Here is a 20,606-nt window from a genome sequence, read left to right as displayed (position 1 = left end):
AAGATACACTATACGACCGGGGTGCCCATGTACATGTCAAAATACTTCCCAAAGGTCATTGAATACCACAACCACTACACCAGAGGAAGCTCAACAAATCATGTTAAACCCAGATTCGGATCAAACAAGGGACTAAACACGTTTTGCAATTATGCCACAACAATGTGGAACGCCCTACCCAAAGCTGTAAAGGAATGTGAATCCCTGCCCACATTCAAAACCGCTCTTAAAGAGCACCTACGGGAGGCTGCAATTCGAAACTGGCCACCGTAAATGCCCAAAACCCCCACCACCTCCTAATAGACAGTCTCCTCCCCACCGCATGTATATTTCTCTCCCACCCACCCACCCCCTCCTAATGTACAGTCCCCTCCCCATCATATGTATATACTCTGTCAGGATCTAGGGGTAACAGTACTGTATATGTGAATACCGTTTATGTCACAAATGTATCAGTACTAAATACCTATATGTCCCTATGCCATAAATGTCATGTATGTTGTGTATGTCATAAATGTCTATATGAATTGAAAATGGGGGACCCTGATGGAAACAAGACAAACGTCTTTCTCAGGTCTGCATCCCCTTAACAATTGTATGTATTGAGCCGTACTGTATTGTACCCATTCTGCAATCTGTTAAATAAAGTTTTCATTCATTCATTCATTCACTTCTGTTTTTCTTTTTTTTGTATTTAATGTCATGTTGTGATTCTATTGATGTGCTTGTCTATAATTGATTGATGGATTGATTGATTGATTGCTCAATCACCAATTGCCCTCTACCGGGCACCTCTGTTGATGAGCTCTTGTATATAAAGGGTGCAGTGTTTACCCTGAAAACAATGTCAACAGCTGTGCTGCGCGCGCTGCCGGAATCCATATTAGCGCACGCTGCCAGAGAAATTACTTAAAACTACCTTCGAATTGTGCGAGATAGGTTATTCATGTTCATGTTCATGGAGTCACGTGCGTGTGAATTTGCTAGGATGTTTTTGGTGTGTCCGCTGAAGTGCTCTGGAGGCCCAGGTAGCTGCATATTTGTACACTGCAAAAAATGTAATCTTATCAAGTGAAAATATCTTGTATTTGGTACAATAACAGATGCAGAACAAATACAGAATTATTTTGAATGATCTTATTCCACTGGCTTATTCCATTTAGCTTATTTCTTGATTGGTCAATTTAATCTTGTTTTAAGAAAATGTTAATCTTGTTTTCTTAAAAGCCAAAATAAGCATCCGATTTTTTGTAACATAATGGAGATGAACACTGGTTGGGGCTAAATGCACTCAAGTTGACCTCTTCGTAGTGAAGAGTCTCTCTCGGAACGCAGTGCACGCTTACTTGCGCGCTGCTAGTGATGCACCGATGTGAAAATTGTGGCCGATACCGATAACCGATATTAATATTGCTGTTCTGGCCGATACCGATATTTACAGATGTCGATATCTCTGTATAGAAAACACCTTTTTATGATAAGCAAATAAAGAGCTATTTTCCAAAACGCATTTCTTTTTAACTTTTGTAACTTATTTTCAGAAATGACTGATATTTTGAAACTATTTAAGGCCAAAACATGTAAAACATCGTACCGATGTGTAAAAAAACTGCCATATCGGCTGATATTTAGGGTTGGGCACCGAAAACCGGTTCTAATAGGAACCGGTTCCCAACTTCCGGTTCTGGAACATATTTGCATTTAGATTCTTAATTTCGATTCAAATTTCGAATTTCTTTTTATTTATTTTTTTACTTTGTTAATTAATACCATAGTTACAGTACAGCAACCAAATTAAACTGTATCAAGTCAACTGAAAATGTGAATAGTATGAAAAAATTCTACATTTAAAAAAAATAAAAAATCTCCTGCAAAATAAGCTGTGACCTGTTTTGACCTGCACCTCAAAGAATCGGAATCGAGAATCGTTTAGAACAGGAATCGTTCAAATCCAAACGATGCCCAACCCTACCGATATTATATCGGCGGCCGATATATCGTGCATCACTAGTTGAGCGTAATGAGTCTTTCTCTTTCTCTCTCGGAACGCAGTGCGCGCTTACTTGCGTCGTGCGTAATGACTAATGAGTCTCTTTCTCTCTCTCGGAACGCAGTGCACGCTTACTTGCGTCACGCATAATGAGTCTCTTTCTCTCTCTCGGAACGCATGTGCGCTCTTACATGCGTCGTGCATAATGAGTCTCTCTCTCAGAATGCAGTGCGTGCTTACATGCGTTGCGCGTAATGAGAGTCTCTCGCTGCCTCTCTCTGTCTCAGAGCAGCAGCGCTGCTGAATGCATATAAAGGGAAACACTGGGGTGAACACGTAGCAACTTCACTAACGCCCTGATGCAGACCAGCTTGGTCCAAACATGTTGGCATTTAATTTTTTTTAACTATGTGGCCGCGATACAATACAATAAAGGCTTTTTAAAGATATTTTCCTCCTGTTTATATTTTTGAGTGTCTGGGATCCTTTACACTCCTTTTCTCCCAAAGACCCAAGAGCACCTGTAACTGAGGGGTACAATTCCCTGACTGTATTAATCAAGTATTGGTATCATTAAACCACTACCGTATTATGTACATTACTGGCCAATACCGTACACAGGTATATGATGAGAACTTCTCCACAATAACATGGTTTCCACACAAATACTCGTTTAGAATATTTATTACAGATAAGAATATTATTACATAATATACTTTACTTAGATTGCGCTTATAAGGCAAAGAATGTGCAGGCAAATCAATAATGAATATTAAGAATTATCTCTGGTACTCTGGGATGGGGGTGTACTACCGGTTGTAAGCCAGCAGAGGGAGGCAATGCTCTATACAAAGTCAATGGTTCCACGGAGCTTCAAGAGGCACCTGGAGACGGTATATTGCTCTCTGCAGCAGCGGATGAAAAGGCAGCTGGTCCCAGTGTGCGCGCCGCCCAGATGGAGCCGTGGAGTCTCTGCTCCGACAGAGACGGGCTCGAGTGATGTCCTCACGGGCATGTGTAGATCCCACAGCAGCGGGGTGTAGACGGTTCTCTGCTCCAGCAGCTTGGTGAAGAATGAAGAATAATAGTAGTAATCCTGCCGGAAAGTGGCTCTGCAATCACCGGTGTAGGTATCCTCCGTGGTGCGCGGTGGTCCACGGTTGAACTTGACGTTACTATCCTATTAGCACGCGGCAATAAGTGCTCTATGTAGACACACAATTACCCACTTCACGTGGTCTTTGACTCGTAATGAAGGCTTACTCGTAGATAACGAACGATACGTTTAACAAACGTAATAGGATAAACACGACTCTATTTGGGGCAATACGAGCCCTACTCTGCCCACGTTGCGTAGTGGGTGAGAGACGTCGCTTGGATAACTGGAACTGAACGAGACTGAACGGGACAAGGGACTTCTACATTTACTTGCGCCATATTTATATGTACGGTGGACAAATAGTGCCGCTCTGCTTTCGGTAGCCGTATTCCTGCGCGGAGCTGAGGCTAGTAAGGGCATGTCTCGTCTGTAGCTTTCAAGTCGGCTCTAGGGGGTAAGTCACTGGCGCCTAGGGGATCGCTTCCAATAGGAGAACGAATATTATGGTCTGTCTTGTACCAGGTAAAGGGATATTCCGTGTATATGTACAAAGAATATACAAGGGATATCAAACGATATACAAATACTATACATGGGATCTCAGGCAATAAATATATATATTCGGTTTAATCTGACCCTTTGTAACAGCCGCCCCCTAATTAGTCCCACCTAATTAGCTAAGCAGAGACAGATTAACCGCACTGTCCACTACTCAATGTCCGTTGTGAGGGGGTCGGTCAGTTCACAAAGTCATGGGTCATGGTCGTCATTAAGCGAGTCGGGGAGCCTTGGCGACTCTATCAGCCTCGCCACGGGTCGGTTGCAGGTCCGCCCTTGGCCGAGCACTTCTGCCACTCTGACCTTTCCGTCGGCACCAGTGGTCACCCTGCTTACGCGGCCGGCCGGCCACGCAGCTCGGGGTAGTGACTGGGCCATGGTCATGACGACTGGACGGGATGAAGGGGGGCTTAGGAGGGAGCGGGCCTGAGACTGCTTTGATCTGTGCTTGGCTGTGCCTCCTCCTCCTCAGTCTGTCTCTCTTGTTTGCTCTGTACCCCGTCTGAGGAGGGGCCGGTCCCGGCCGCCCCGCCAAGGAGTCGCTTGGGGTGCTGGGTTCGAGGTCAGCTACGTCTGGAGCGCAGCTGAGGGGGGTGGGGTTCCGAACTCCCTCTGGTACCCACGGTTCTCTCACGGGCCTCTCGCTTAATGTCAATAGCCTCTGCTGTACGGGGGAGAGGCCGGTGTCGCTCGCCTCTGTGTGTAGGCGGCGTGTGGACGTGGGTTGACTGTCAAGTCCGTAGAGGGGGCCCTGGAGCGTCCATCCCAGTCGGGTCTGAACCGCGACTGGGCATCCTTTGGGTCCGACGTGGGCCGCCTCAATTGGGAGAATGAGGTCCGCGTGGTCGGAGCCGATGAGCAGGGTCGGTGTGGCGCCGTCGATAAGCGGTATAGGTAGTTGACGTAGGTGCACATACTTAGCCATCAGCTGTGGGATGGGGTAGGTGTACTGAGACAGGCCTATGTCGTGGCTGGTGAAGACGTTAGTTATACTATACTGCTTCTCGGGCTGGTCCACCGCTGCTATCTTGAAGGAGACCCTTTCACCCTTTATGGTCTTCTGGTCCCTTCTGATGGTGCGTATGGTCATTGTATCTTTGACACCTCGCAGGCCCAACTGGGCTGCTGCGGAAGCGAGGAGGAGAGTCTTTTCAGACCCATCGTCCAGGACGGCGTAAGTGTCCAGGACCTTGTCCTCGTAGCTCAGGAGCACTCTGACCACTTTGAGGAGCACACGGGGGGTCCCGCTATGCTGGTCAATGTGGAGCACTCCTGTTGGTTGGTTGTCTTGGACCTTCTGGTGGGCTCCGCACCGTGCTGCGCGGTAAGCGGCGCCCGCCTGGGCCGCCCCTGCGTGGTAAGCGGCGCCCGCCTGGGCCGCCTCACGCCACTGGTCCACTTGGACGGGGTTCAGTGTCTTATATTCGGCGCACTGTGCCAGCCAGTGTCCGCCATCGCAGTAGGTACAGTAGGGAGCGGTCTGGTGGCTCTTCGGTACTGGTGCCACCGCCTCGGCATGGTACATTACCGCGACGGGCCCACTCTGTTGTCCTGGCTGACGCCTGTTGATGTCATGCAGGACCTCCAAGTGGGTGCCACCGCACCTGCTGCACTTCTTCTTCAAGCGGCACTCAGCTGCTAGGTGGCTGCGCGCGCAGCGGAAGCAGCGGCGGTGGTCCTTGACCCACTGACTCACATCATCCGTGGTCAGCTTCTTGAAATCTTCGCACCGATACAGCCGATGTTCTCCCTCACAGTACTGGCACTCAATCTTCCACTGGTCCTCTTTCGTCGAGGGGGTGTTGTGGTTCTTGTGTGGTACTGATTCGGCTTGGTGCATAACGGTCACCAACCGGCGGTTATCCGTTTGTCCCCGAGGTCCGAGTCTTGGGCTTGGTCCACTCCATACGAACGTGTCGAGTCGTAGGCTACTGACCTCCCTGGCGAGGAACTCAGATAGGTCTAGGAGGGATGCCTCTGGACCGTTGGGGTCGCGGTAGTCTCTCTGCCGCCTGAAGCGCTCTTGTCGGGTGGGAGGGAGCTTCTCTAATATCCTCTCTACGTTAGAGTTAGCGTACAGTTCGTAGATACCCTTTTCCTTTTGGGACCCCAGCATCCCTACCAGGGACTGTACCTTGATAGACAGGTCATCTAGCGCTCTGTTGTCTCTGGCTGGGGGGAGACGGTCAATGTCTCTTATATCCTGTATCACGTAGTCCCATACGCGTCCATACCGTTGGTCGAGTGCTGCTAGAGCCGCTGTGTATGGGGTAGTAGAGTTGGCATAGGCCAGCGCTATATTGTGCGCTCGGGGCACCTTGAGGTGCTTCAATAGGGTAGCATACTTGTGGCGTTCATCAGCTACATCAACCATCATTGTCTCTAAGCACATCCGTAGCTCCGTGTACTGTGCTCGGTTCTCATGGGTGAAGTCTGGAAACGTCGGTGCGCCAAGGTACGATGTCATGGATGACTGGCACATCGGTGAGCGTTGGGGAAGAGGCCTCCTAGGCGAGTCTCCCCGTGCGTGTCGTCTTGGGCTGGTACTTGGTGGGTACCGAAGGTCGGGTACCCAGGTGCTGTCCCTCGGGGCTGGCGGTGCGTCAAACTCACCCGTGAGTTGAGTCGGGGGTTTGTAGCGCAGGGCCTCGGGGCTGACTTCTGGGCTGTACTGGACCTCCTGGTCCAGAGTACGTTGCTGCTGGTCGGGGCTGTACTGGGCCTCCTGGGCCAGAGTACGTTGCTGCTGGTCGGCTTGACATTCCTCCTCTTCCTCCTCCTCTTCCTCTGCTAGGACCTGGAGTCTTCTGTCTTCTCTTCTGTCTTCTCTCGGCGTGGTCCGATTCTTCCCGGTTGCTGGGTCTCGTATGGACCGGCCGGGAAGGGGGTTCGGAGACGTGGACAGGATCCTCCTGTTGGCGGAGTCCCGGGTCGCTTCGTCGGGTAGGGGAATGTGTCCTAGACCCATGTCTTGACGATCTCTGAGAGCTCCGTGCGGAGTGAGGGGGTGTCGCCATGGCAACCAGTTTGTCCATCAGCTCCGCCTGCAGCCGGTCGCGCTCTGCCTCGCGCTGGGCATGGGCTGCGTCGCGCGCTGCTTCGCGCTGGGCATTGGCGCTGGCCTGGGCGGCTGTGCGTTGGCGGCGTCGCGCTGGGCATTGGCGCTGGCATGGGCGGCGTGGAGCTGTGCATTTGCGACGTCGCGCTGTGCATTGGCGGCGGCGTGCTGTGCATCGGCGCGGCTTCTCTCAATGTTCTCTTCTGTCTGGAGGCGTCTGGTCTCCAGTCTTATGCGGTCGTCTTCACTCCTTTGTTGCGCCTGGAAGCGCTCTCGCTCGCCTGCAAACTGTTCGCGCTCGCGCGTCTGTTGCGCTTGAAGTCGATCGCGTTCGGTGGAGGCTGCCAGGGTGGCGATGAGTGCTTGCGCCAGCATCTTGTCCGCCGCGCTGGGGGAAGACGCCGTTCGGGGCGATCGGCTCCCGGCAGTACTTGTTGGAGACCCGTTCTCCTGTTGCGTACCGAGGAGATCCGTCTCCTGGGTGCGCGTCTCTTCTTGTGGTGGGTCGGGTTCCATCCCGGGAGGGCTTTCTTTATCCTGGAGCGCTCCGGGGACTACCTCGTCGGCGTTGTCGGGGGATAAAGTCGTGTCAGTTCCCTCCTGGTCCCCACCGTGAGCTTGGTCAGTTACATTAGAACCCACTAGGGCCTCTGTTGGCGGGGTAGCCTGGTTGGTAGGGTCGGACATAATTTTACTATCCGCTTTAGTTATTTTATCCGTATTTAATGTCCCTTTAAAGCTAGGTATTGGACTGACAGCGTATGCCTCTAGATAGGGAGGTGGCTGCCGTCTGCGCTGCGGGCGATCTAGCTTAGGAGAACCGTTTGTGGAGTGTTCGTCATCGGCCATGTCGATATTAATATTATATTAATATTACGCTAATTATTATCCGGGGCTCGAAGGACCAATTGTAACTGAGGGGTACAATTCCCTGACTGTATTAATCAAGTATTGGTATCATTAAACCACTACCGTATTATGTACATTACTGGCCAATACCGTACACAGGTATATGATGAGAACTTCTCCACAATAACACGGTTTCCACACAAATACTCGTTTAGAATATTTATTACAGATAAGAATATTATTACATAATATACTTTACTTAGATTGCGCTTATAAGGCAAAGAATGTGCAGGCAAATCAATAATGAATATTAAGAATTATCTCTGGTACTCTGGGATGGGGGTGTACTACCGGTTGTAAGCCAGCAGAGGGAGGCAATGCTCTATACAAAGTCAATGGTTCCACGGAGCTTCAAGAGGCACCTGGAGACGGTATATTGCTCTCTGCAGCAGCGGATGAAAAGGCAGCTGGTCCCAGTGTGCGCGCCGCCCAGATGGAGCCGTGGAGTCTCTGCTCCGACAGAGACGGGCTCGAGTGATGTCCTCACGGGCATGTGTAGATCCCACAGCAGCGGGGTGTAGACGGTTCTCTGCTCCAGCAGCTTGGTGAAGAATGAAGAATAATAGTAGTAATCCTGCCGGAAAGTGGCTCTGCAATCACCGGTGTAGGTATCCTCCGTGGTGCGCGGTGGTCCACGGTTGAACTTGACGTTACTATCCTATTAGCACGCGGCAATAAGTGCTCTATGTAGACACACAATTACCCACTTCACGTGGTCTTTGACTCGTAATGAAGGCTTACTCGTAGATAACGAACGATACGTTTAACAAACGTAGTAGGATAAACACGACTCTATTTGGGGCAATACGAGCCCTACTCTGCCCACGTTGCGTAGTGGGTGAGAGACGTCGCTTGGATAACTGGAACTGAACGAGACTGAACGGGACAAGGGACTTCTACATTTACTTGCGCCATATTTATATGTACGGTGGACAAATAGTGCCGCTCTGCTTTCGGTAGCCGTATTCCTGCGCGGAGCTGAGGCTAGTAAGGGCATGTCTCGTCGGTAGCTTTCAAGTCGGCTCTAGGGGGTAAGTCACTGGCGCCTAGGGGATCGCTTCCAATAGGAGAACGAATATTATGGTCTGTCCTGTACCAGGTAAAGGGATATTCCGTGTATATGTACAAAGAATATACAAGGGATATCAAACGATATACAAATACTATACATGGGATCTCAGGCAATAAATATATATATTCGGTTTAATCTGACCCTTTGTAACAGCACCTCTGATCTGTTGCTAAACACTTGTTTGTTCACCATAGAGAGTTGTTGGTCTAGTTGAACTCTGCTACTTACTGATGTGAAAACATTTTGGATTGAATGACTCAAGAGGGTGTTTGGTTTAGGGCTGGGCGATGAATCGATTTTATCGATTCATTAGAATTAATGATTTAGGATGATTTTCAAAAAAAAATAAAAAATCACCTTTTATTTTACAAAGTGATGTTTGGTGAAAGTTAGATTTGCACATTATTAATCCCAATAGGTTTATAGGGAGTAACCTTTTATATATATTTTTTTTTTAAGTGAAGATTGGTGAAAGTTAGGTTTGCACTTCAATCCCAATAGGGAAATTCATCTTGGTTTGATAATTTTTTTGTGTCAAATAAAAAAGAGAGTATATATTTTTTTTTTTAGATCAGAGATTTTATTTTTAGGCCATATCGCCCAGCCCTAGTTTGGTTCCGTCTGACTCCTCTCCTCTCTGATCTTCTCTCCACAGGTTTCATGCACTTACCTGGAGATCTTCCACCTCTTCCTAATCTACCAAACCTAAACATCACCTTGCCAGACCTGGGCACGGTGCCCTTACCTGGAATCGGAGGGTTCCCACAAGGTACTGTTGTGATGCCAGATTCTTAACACGTGTTCTTGAATGTACCGTAGTTAGTTGGGTTCAAAAGCTGACTGTACTGTAATTAGTAACACAGTTATCAATGTTAAATTATAGTTAATACAAAATCTTGTATTGCCGTACTTAAAGTGCCCACGAAATGACAGTAAGAATGTGTTTCATTTAACATTTTCATTAGGTTTTATTGAGTTCTATTACGTTTATTGAGTATAACGAGTTCTTTCTTGCTGTTGTGGTGTGTTGAGTTTTTTTTCCAGTTTCCTCGGTTGAGTGAGTCTATACAGTCGTCATTTCTAATTATTGAATGTCTTGGTGCATAATAATTAATCTCATAGTACCCTCAAGGTGTATATCTAACATCAGGTCCATAAATATTTGGACATCAACAATCTTCTCTTGTCTCTGTACACCACCACAATGGATCCGAAAGGAAACAATCGAGATGTGCTTTAAGTGCAGACTTTACATCCAAATCAGGTGAACGGTGTAGGAATTACAACAATTTCCCTTTTTAAGGGACCAAAATGTATTGGACAGGTGTGTGTTATTTCATTTACAAGGAGCGGATAAAAGGTCTAGAGTTAAGAGTTAAGTGTGGTATTTGCATTTGGAATATGTTGCTGTCAACTCTCAATATGATATCGGTAGAAGAAGCCAAATCAACTGTTTGGTACATTCTTAAAAAGAAAGAACGCACTGGTGAGCTCAGCAACACCAAAAGACCCAGAGGACGCATGGAACACAACTGTGGTGGATGACAGAAGAATTCTTTCCCTGGTGAAGAAAAACCCTGTCACAACAGTTTCAACAACATTCTCCAGGAGGTAGGCGTATCTGTGTCAGAGTCAACAATCAAGAGAAGACTTCACCGGAGTGAATACAAGAGAGTTCACCACAAGATGTAAACCATTGGTGAGCCTCAAAAAACACGAAGACCAGATTCGATTTAGCCAAAAATAAATCTTAAAAAAAAACACCTGTACAGTTCTGGAGCAACAGATCTACAGATGAGACCAAGATCAACTTGTACCAGAATGATGGGAAGAGAAGAGTGTGGAGAAGGAAAGGAACTGCTCATGATCCAAAGCACACCACCTCATCAGTGACACATGGTGGTGGTAGTGTTATGGCGTGGGCATGTATGGCTGCCAATGGAACTGGTTCCCTTGTATTTATTGATGATGTGACTGCTGACGAAAGCAGCAGGATGAATTCCATTCCAAGTGTTTCGGGGGAATATTATCTGCTCATATTCAGCCGAATGCTTCAGAACTCATTGGACGGCGCTTCACGGTGCAGATGGACAATGACCCGAAGCAAACTGCGAAAGCAACCAAAGAGTTTTTTTTAAGGCAAATAAGTGGAATGTTTTCCAGCAAATGTGTAATTTAATTTATACTTTGAAAATAAGTTCCACAAGGTGCATCAACAAGTTTGCAAAAATGCAAAAACACAACAACCATTGCGTAACAAAATATGTCGTGACTTAGGCATTTTTTTTTCCTCGTAGATACATGCATGTCATACACTAGGCAGTTGTTTTACTGGCCTAAGTCATGCGATCGCCATCTGTGTATGTAACGTTAAAATGCACAAGTCACACGAGTGAGTTAGGCAGATGGGGATTTTTGAACGTAACAAGCATTCTGATTGGCTGAGGACATACTGTAGGCACTAAGCCAGGGCGATGCAGCAGTGTGAGGAGAGTACAGTTAGGCAGAAATCTCAATTTGGCAAAAATATTACTTTAATTTACAATTATCGTATGAGGCTAACGATATATATATATATATATATTCACATCTGTCTGTACATACCTGCATATAATCCTTTTTGTCTATAGATGCTATATATCCCTTACTAGTTATGCTGCTGGCCAGTATGACTTACTACCATAGTGTCTTTATACCTGTATCACTGTACATATTAATACTACAACTCTGTACATACATCTGATTAGCACTATTACTCAGTAGTACTAATGTATATACTGTACATTGTATATTACTATTGCACTTTACTGTTACAAGTATTAAAAGTGACAATTCCATTTATGATTGTTAGTTTGTCCAATTACCTTTTGGTCCCTTAAAAAGGGAACATGTGGGGTGCCAGGGTGGCGCACCACGTTACTGCGCTGCAGACCTACGCGGTCGACCCGGGTTCGTCTCCCGACCCTGGACGTACATTTGCCGCATGTCTTTCCCCCATATCTTCTCCCGTCCTTCCTCTCTCTGCTCTCTGTCGGTCATGTCTGTAAAAATGCTAAAAAGAAATAAAAAAAAAAGAAAAGGGGAACATGTAGAAACTGTTGTAGTTCCTACACTGTTCACCTGGATGTAGAAACCCTCAAATTAAAGATAAAAGTCTGCACTTAAAGCACACCTCGATTGTCTCATTTCAAGTCCATTGTGGTGGTGTGCAGAGCCTGAATTGTGAAATTGTGTCAAATATTTATGGACCTGGCTGTACATCTAAGATCAGCAGAGCACCTGAGGGGGAGGTTTGCCCTGAGTGGGAGGTTTGAAGGGTCAAAGTGGGAGGTTCGAAGGGTCAAAGTGGGAGGTTTGAAGGGTCAAAGTGGGAGGTTCGAAGGGTCAACGTGGGAGGTTTGAAGGGTCACAGTGGGTATCAAACGGGGGAAGACTGTCCAGTTTTAAACTGTGGATACCAAACGGAGAAGGTAAAGACGACTTTAAACTGTTAAACGGTAATCCAGAACTATTTTATTGCACTGTAAAAAACGTATTTTATGTCTGCACTGCTCATTTTGTCTATTCTATTCTACTATTTTATTGCACTGCACTATTTCACTGTTTTACTCCGTCTATTTGATCATACTCTTTTTATTATTGTCTATTTAAAACCATAAACAAGGTGGGATGTTAGATCCTAATGTGAAAAACTGTGATTTTATATGTCAAGTTCAAGTTCCTTTTATTGCCACATGGCCAGGCCGATGGAAGTCTGCACTTTATGTGCTCATCTTATGCCCGTCTTTTTTTCTGTTGTGAAGCACTTTGAGCTGCAGTTTCTGTATGAAAGGTTGCTATACAAATAAAGTTTATTATTATCAGCAGCAGAGGTGTGACTGAACGCTGTCTTGTTGCTTGTTGTGTCCACCGCAGGTTTCCCTCCTCTGGCTCCTCTCCCTCCTCTGAACTTCAACCTGCCTGGCATGATGCTGCCCCCGCTCACCGGAGTGACCCTCCCCCCCTCCGACTTCGTCCTTCCCCCCGTCCAGACGACCGTCACGCCCCCCGCCCAGCAACAGCGGACACCCGCCCTCATCCAGGACACGGTGGCGTCCGCCTCAGTGGCCTCTGAACCAACAGACCTCGCAGTGTCCTCGGAGTCCTCCTAGCAGAGAGCGTCTCCCCGTCTAGCTAGCAGCTGACGTCAACAGGACTGGGTTCAGTTCTCTGTTAGGGATGCATCTAGCTAGCAGCCGACGTCAACAGGACTGGGTTCAGTTCTCTGTTAGGGATGCATCTAGCTAGCAGCTGACGTCAACAGGACTGGGTTCAGTTCTCTGTTAGGGATGCATCTAGCTAGCAGCTAACGTAGCAGACGGGACTGGGTTCAGTTCTCTCTGTTAGGGATGCATCTAGCTAGCAGCTAACGTAGCAGACAGGACTGGGTTCAGTTCTGTTAGGGATGCATCTAGCTAGCAGCTAACGTAGCAGACGGGACTGGGTTCAGTTCTCTCTGTTAGGGATGCATCTAGCTAGCAGCTAACACAGCCCATAGGCCTGGCATCCGTTCTCTCTGTTAGTTAAATCCTAACAGTATAGATACTGTTATATTTATACTGACATGTTATAAATACAAAGTGACTTGATGTATTCCATGTCAGAAATACAAAAGTGACTTGGTTTTTATGCATTTGACACTAGAAGCCAGTAAGATCTCCCTAAATCTTTAACACTAAACTAATGCTGTTAATTATATACTGTTAAAGGTAATGGGATCTCTAGATCGATGGGAACACCTCTATCCAATTGACCATATTCACACGGCAGCCATTTTGCAAGATGATTGAAAACAAAATGTAACATGCAGTTGTGTCTCTCGACATTGTGAATTGATCCCAGTCCTAGCGAGCCTCTCTAGACTGTATGTTTGTGCTTCACGGTTTGGTCATGTTCCGTTTCAAGGCATGGCAAGTAGTCATAGGAGGTGATCGTGGTCACATTCCATCTCCATCTCTAGCCCCTTTCGGGACTGTGACCATTGAAAAATCCTACAATTAAGTCTGTCTCGCTTTTCTCTATCAAACCGCTTGTCGTACAGGTGTCGCAAAGAAATGTCAAAGGTACTCACAGTTGCACAAGGGTTTCTGACAGACAAACGCTAGGGTTTGAAAGCTCGCCGTTGCTAATAAACATTTAAAATATTTTTTTATAAACTGGGCAACACAGCTTTATTTCCGGCGATTCCGTTGATCACAGCGCAGGTGCATCAGGCACCCAAAGTCGGAAATAAAGCAGTTTTGAGCCATGTTGCCCAGTTTATAAAGCAATATTTAAAATGTTTATTAGCAACGTCGAGCTTTCAAACCCTAGCGTTTGTCTGTCAGAAACCCTCGTGCAACTGTGAGTACCTTTGAAATGTCTTTGCGACACCTGTACGACAAGTGTTTTGATAGAGATAAGCGAGACAGACTTAATTGTAGGATTTTTCAATGGTCGTATATAAGGGACGGTGTATTCACTCGGTGCATCACAGTCGCGAAAGGGGCTACTCCATCTCAGTACACCTGGAAACACGCGTACATGTGCAAGTAAAACATAATGTTTTTTGCATCTATATTATATCGGACTACTGTTTAGGTCTTCAGGGGAAGCCAGGGGTGACCCATCTCAAACCCCGCCCTCATTTGGGAAGCAGCGGTTATGATTGGAGGATCAAGGAAAGGGGGTGGGGTTTGAGGGGTCAATTAGAGGTTTTTGAGAGGGGGAAAACGGCTTTAATTTCTGCAACACTAGTCGACGAATGTTCTAAATTGTATTTTTTTTGTTGTTGTACAAATTATAACTAATCAAATTATATGTATGATATAGTTTGTATTAAAAGCATCCTTAGCTTGATTAAATGGATGTATTTTCTCTACCTCTGTGCGGTGGTCTTGCTTCATTTTACGCAAACGTAAAAAAAAAATTGTCCGAAGCACTAGGATGCGTCTCTCCTCTCTAGTGAATGATGGCAGGGACGTGCACAGGACTTTAGAGCGGCAGGTGCACAGGACTTTAGAGGGGCAGGTGCTCAAAGGCTGAAAAGGGCACTATACCTGTGTATGTTTTAACCGAGCGCGTGTAGCCCGATTTTTAAGGGCCCTTTTCGGGCGGGGGGCCCCCTTTTTATGCTTTTTGGGGGGTTTTGGTGATCAAATATTGAATATTGAACTATAATAATCAGTGCAGGAGCTCACTTATCCTTGAAAGACACTTTTATCACTGACTTAAAAGGCCCATAGATCTCCATAAATGTTCAGGGGGGAGGGAATAAGTGCTTACCCTACAGACCCCAAGAAGTGCTGTATATTCTGTATTGTTTAATATAAATGCATTTTTTTTATTCCAATCCCGATTTGTATTTGAGATTCCCAAATCCCATCGGACTTGACTTCTTCGTGTCCCTCAGTGAGTGTAATACCAGCATTCAACTGTATGCGCCACAGAGGTTTCTATCATCATCACCCACGCTATGCATAAAATATATCGGTCCGCGGAGAGGCACGCTGAGAAGGCTGTGCAAACTGCAATGGAATATGGGGCATCTCTCTCTCTTTACCTAATATTTTGATTCTATCCTGACACTTTTCAGTTGGAAGGGCAGTCTATATGCGTAACGGTAAAAAAATAATAATAAAAAAAAATATATATATATTTTTTTTTCAAAAAGGGCACTTTTTATGAGGCTCAAAAAGGCAGGTGCTCAAGCACCCCTTGGGCTCTATCTGTGCACTTGTATGAATGATGATGTAGTGAATCGGGAGGCTGGATCCTGGCAGATGGCTTTGGCTCGTTCACCGAGGCCAGCCGCCTGTAGCTGTTCCGCAACCGTTCCTACTTCCGGGGACAGGCACGTGACCCGCCGCGGCCACGCCCCGCGGCAGCCCCAGGAGCAAGCGCGCTACTGCTGGAGTTCGCTTCGCCTTTCACATCGCTGCCGTTGGCGAAAGCAGACAAATGAATGACTAATTCGGTCAGAAATAACGTAACTAATAACGTTAGTAAGCACTGCTTATATGCTTATTATGTCTGCGGGGTACAGTAAACGTTTCTCCCGGTACATTCTGAAGAGCACACCGCTGTATGTTGGAGAACCAGCGGTCTTCCTCACTCGAGTGAGACTAAAGCCGTGCACAGCTCAGCCCTGTGAGACGCTTATTGTTACAAAGGGTCAGATTAAACCGAATATATATATTTATTGTTTGATATCCCTTGTATAATATTTGTATATCGTTTGATATCCCTTGTATATTATTTGTATATATACACGGAATATCCCTTTACCTGTGTACAAACCAGAGTAATATTCGCTCTCCTATTGGACAGCGACCCCCAGGCGCCAACGACCAAGCCCCCAACGACAAGTTCAAAGGCAACTCCGGGCATGTCGCTACATGCCCAGAGTCTGCGCAGTAATACGAGACAGAACTGAGGTTGGCACTAGATATTCACCTTACGTATAAATACGGCGCAGGTGTAAAACAGCAGTAGTTCAAGTTCAGTGTCCAAGCCTTCACCACGCATACAACGTGCAGTGAAGTGAGCAACCTTGCATCTAAATAGAGCATTGAGAACCGTGTGTGAATAGAATGCTAAACTGTCAGAGTTTAACGCAGTAACGTTGAGTTCGACTTAATCTAATGTGAAGTAATAGTCGATCATTTATAGTGTATCATGCGGCTACAGTTCTTCAGTGACCAGCATTACCATCGGTTCGTCGTGTATTTAGCTAGTGCACTTATCCAGGCTGTGCGGCCTAAATCCGTGCCCACACCCGAGGAGTCCTAGGCGAGAACCGTTGGATATGTACACCGGAGAACCTACACCGGCGACTGCAGAACCATTTCTGGTTGGATTATATTGCTTTGGGACGTGACCACTGGAGAAGAGTACCGTCGATTCCACTATCGTTTGGGATTTACCCCCGTGAGGATAATCACTCGGGCCCGCCTCTAGGAAGAGGCTGGCTAGCTGTCGTCAATGCTATTCGAGCATCTTGGATAACAGTAAGAAGCATTTTGGATAAAAGTATTCTGTACTTCTGTATGACAACAATGTATGCCTTTCAAATGTTAAATGATTAAATGATACACAGCGAAATCTACGCTCTCGCCTCTCATCCTGCTTTCGCCAACGGCAGCGATGTGAAAGGCGAAGCGAACTCCAGCAGTAGCGCGCTTGCTCCTGGGGCTGCCGCGGGGCATGGCCGCGGCGGGTCACGTGCCTGTCGGGGCCAATCAGGCCTACCCCGGAAGTAGGAACGGTTGCGGAACACCGGCCTCTGGCGAGCGAGGTGCTGCCCAACTCCAGAACTTAACCTCGTTCCCAGTTTTATCTCCTCCCTCAGTTAGATAAAGCCTGGTAAAGAACTACGGCCGAAAGTGTCTGTGGGGTAGAATTTCCGGTGTATGTACTTCCCCCTGGAACGGACCAAACTTTTCCTGAATCCTGTCGGCAAACAAGCTAGAACGTCCAGGTCATCATGTAGTAAATTCTTCAGGCAAAGCCGTTGCAGTGGCTTAAAAACGAGGAAATATTGTGCACTTCACATGTTTCTATAATTGTTTTGTAGAAACGGGAAAGCCTGTACTTCCGTTTTCACACTTTAGGAGGCATATCTTTACCAGCCTACCAGAACTACTAGGAACGTCTGACCACCAAGTGTGCCCCGACTCTTAACCACCCAAACCTGCACGGACTACAACGTATTGTCATGCCAGTTAGGGTACAGACCCTTACCTGCACCTTGTTTAGTTTATTTCCCTCATATTTTTATATTCACTTAATTCTATCGTTTACAGTTTATTTTTGTCTCATTTTTATATTCTGATCCAATTTTATTGCTTATATTTATGTCTTTCTACCATTACCCTTCCCATACCTGCACCTCCCCGGCTCCTGCCCGAATTCCCCCAATAAAGGAAGATCTCATCTTGCAGCGTCTAAAACGATGCAGTAGAGCCACATGGTGTCAGTATGACTTCACAAGTGAGCCAAGTCCAATATTGCCTTCACCCTGAAGGTTACATTGTAGAGCGATAGCAGTAGCTGAGCGTATACAGTACAGTAGAAGAGATGGTACAGTCAGTCACCCCACCACTTATATTTCAGCTGTAATTAGGCTGATAGGTTGGCGAGTACAATAGTGCTGCATATACCACATATATATTCACATTGGTCTGTACATACCTGCATATAATCCTTTTTATCTATAGATACTATATATCCCTCACCTACTCTTACAGTAGTTAACACTGCTGGCCAGTATGACTTACTACCAGTGTCTTAATATGTACAGTGAAACAGGTATAAATACAACTCTGTATATATTTTATACCCAGTTTAAATCACCTGTACATTGTATATTACTGTTGCACTTCACCGTCCGTTACATTTGCACTCAGGTTGGACGCCAAACTTCTTTTCGTTGTATCGTTGCATGACGACGATACATTTGAATCCGATCTAATCCTCTTAAAAGGCTGGTTGTAGTCGACTAGACTGCAGCAGTTGTATAATAATGAGGACAAGGCCACGGCTGCCCGTCAGGGCATTCGACTCATCTCAAGCCCCAACCTCTTCTTCCTGATCCTCCTATCACAGCAAGACCCCCCGCATTTCACTCAAATAAAACTCTTGACTTGACTTCTATCGCAACTGTTGGAAAATACTCCTCTTGGTGGGTCCAGAGCTGTGGTGTCCCATTTTAGATCAGGGGTTCCCAGAGCAAACCTGGGTATTCCCTCTGTATACCCTTGTAGCACACATTAGATCAGGGGTTCCCAGAGAAAACCTGGGTATTCCCTCTGTATACCCTCGTAGCACACATTAGATCAGGGGTTCCCAGAGAAAACCTGGGTATTCCCTCTGTATACCCTCGTAGCACACATTAGATCAGGGGTTCCAAGGGAAAACCTGGGTAGTCCCTCTGTATACCCTCGTAGCACACATTAGATCAGGGGTTCCAAGGGAAAACCTGGGTAGTCCCTCTGTATACCCTCGTAGCACACATTAGATCAGGGGTTCCAAGGGAAAACCTGGGTATTCCCTCTGTATACCCTTGTAGCACACATTAGATCAGGGGTTCCCAGATAAAACCTGGGTATTCCCTCTGTATACCCTTGTAGCACACATTAGATCAGGAGTTCCCAGATAAAACCTGGGTATTCCCCCTGTATACCTTCGTAGCACACATTAGATCAGGGGGTCCCAGAGAAAACCTGGGTAGTCCCTCTGTATACCCTCGTTGCACACATTAGATCAGGGGTTCCAAGGGAAAACCTGGGTATTCCCTCTGTATACCCTCGTAGCACACATTAGATCAGGGGTTCCAAGGGAAAACCTGGGTAGTCCCTCTGTATACCCTTGTAGCACACATTAGATCAGGGGTTCCAAGGGAAAACCTGGGTAGTCCCTCTGTATACCCTCGTAGCACACATTAGATCAGGGGTTCCAAGGGAAAACCTGGGTATTCCCTCTGTATACCCTTGTAGCACACATTAGATCAGGGGTTCCCAGAGAAAACCTGGGTATTCCCTCTGTATACCCTTGTAGCACACATTAGATCAGGGGTTCCCAGAGAAAACCTGGGTATTCCCTCTGTATACCCTTGTAGCACACATTAGATCAGGGGTTCCCAGAGAAAACCTGGGTATTCCCTCTGTATACCCTCGTAGCACACATTAGATCAGGGGTTCCAAGGGAAAACCTGGGTATTCCCTCTGTATACCCTCGTAGCACACATTAGATCAGGGGTTCCAAGGGAAAACCTGGGTAGTCCCTCTGTATACCCTTGTAGAACACATTAGATCAGGGGTTCCAAGGGAAAACCTGGGTAGTCCCTCTGTATACCCTCGTAGCACACATTAGATCAGGGGTTCCAAGGGAAAACCTGGGTAGTCCCTCTGTATACCCTCGTAGCACACATTAGATCAGGGGTTCCAAGGGAAAACCTGGGTATTCCCTCTGTATACCCTCGTAGCACACATTAGATCAGGGGTTCCCAGATAAAACCTGGGTATTCCCTCTGTATACCCTCGTAGCACACATTAGATCAGGGGTTCCCAGAGAAAACCTGGGTAGTCCCTCTATATACCCTCGTAGCACACATTAGATCAGGGGTTCCAAGGGAAAACCTGGGTAGTCCCTCTGTATACCCTTGTAGCACACATTAGATCAGGGGTTCCAAGGGAAAACCTGGGTAGTCCCTCTGTATACCCTCATAGCACACATTAGATCAGGGGTTCCAAGGGAAAACCCGGGTATTCCCTCTGTATACCCTTCTAGAACAGTAGCATCTCGACAGTGAACTACAGCGTATATTGAACAACATACCCCTTTTCATTAGTACTACTGGAGCACAGGTTTGCAAAGAGACGTGACGTCCAGAATTTTAAATGTTCTCTTTCCCAGCACTTCCCAAACTCGGGACCCGGGAGGGAGGGACTAGTAGTTAGGACTCGGAGTGTCTGGAATGTCGAGCAGGTCCCCCGAGCCAATCATCTGCGGTAGACACGAGCTTCCGCTACTCGTTTAACCCTTTCACTGCCACACGACAGAAGGTTAACCCTTTACTATCACACAACCGACGGCGGTTGTGTGTTAGTAAAGGGCTAACCTTCTGTATCGTCAGTGAAAGGGTTAACCGGCTGTCGTGTGGCAGTGAAAGGGTTAATGCAGGTGGGTCCCTGCGCAGGTGCCAACGCAGTTACTTGTCCACCAGACAAAAAAGGACACCCCAACCGTCCGTCCGTCCCCAACAGAGATGAACATGTTTGAGAGAGACTGCTCGATTATTATGTGGAGCCCAGACCAGCAGATTTAAAATGGCTGCCGAAACCTTTAGGATACATTTTTCATTTCTTTTTAAACACTTTCAAAACTTCTAGATTTCCTGGTA

General features: G+C 46.7%; 1 protein-coding gene across 2 annotated transcripts in view; it reads left to right on the top strand.

Moving 5' to 3' along the window:
- The window catches only part of LOC311227905 (Golgi reassembly-stacking protein 2-like), a 61,913-nt gene extending 48,150 nt beyond the window's left edge, over window positions 1–13,763 (top strand). For both annotated transcript variants that reach the window (XM_084313763.1, XM_084313762.1), the window contains 2 exons: window positions 9,342–9,455; window positions 12,602–13,763. In XM_084313763.1, coding sequence (XP_084169889.1) covers window positions 9,342–9,455; window positions 12,602–12,837 — 350 coding nt within the window. In that variant the 3' untranslated portion in view covers window positions 12,838–13,763. The remainder of the gene's footprint in view (window positions 1–9,341; window positions 9,456–12,601) is intronic.
- The last annotated feature ends 6,843 nt before the right edge of the window (window positions 13,764–20,606 follow it).

Source organism: Notolepis coatsorum (genome assembly GCF_963971535.1).
Source record: "Notolepis coatsorum genome assembly, chromosome: 5".
Taxonomy (NCBI): Eukaryota; Metazoa; Chordata; class Actinopteri; order Aulopiformes; family Paralepididae; genus Notolepis; species Notolepis coatsorum.
This window is presented reverse-complemented; position numbering and strand designations above follow the sequence as displayed.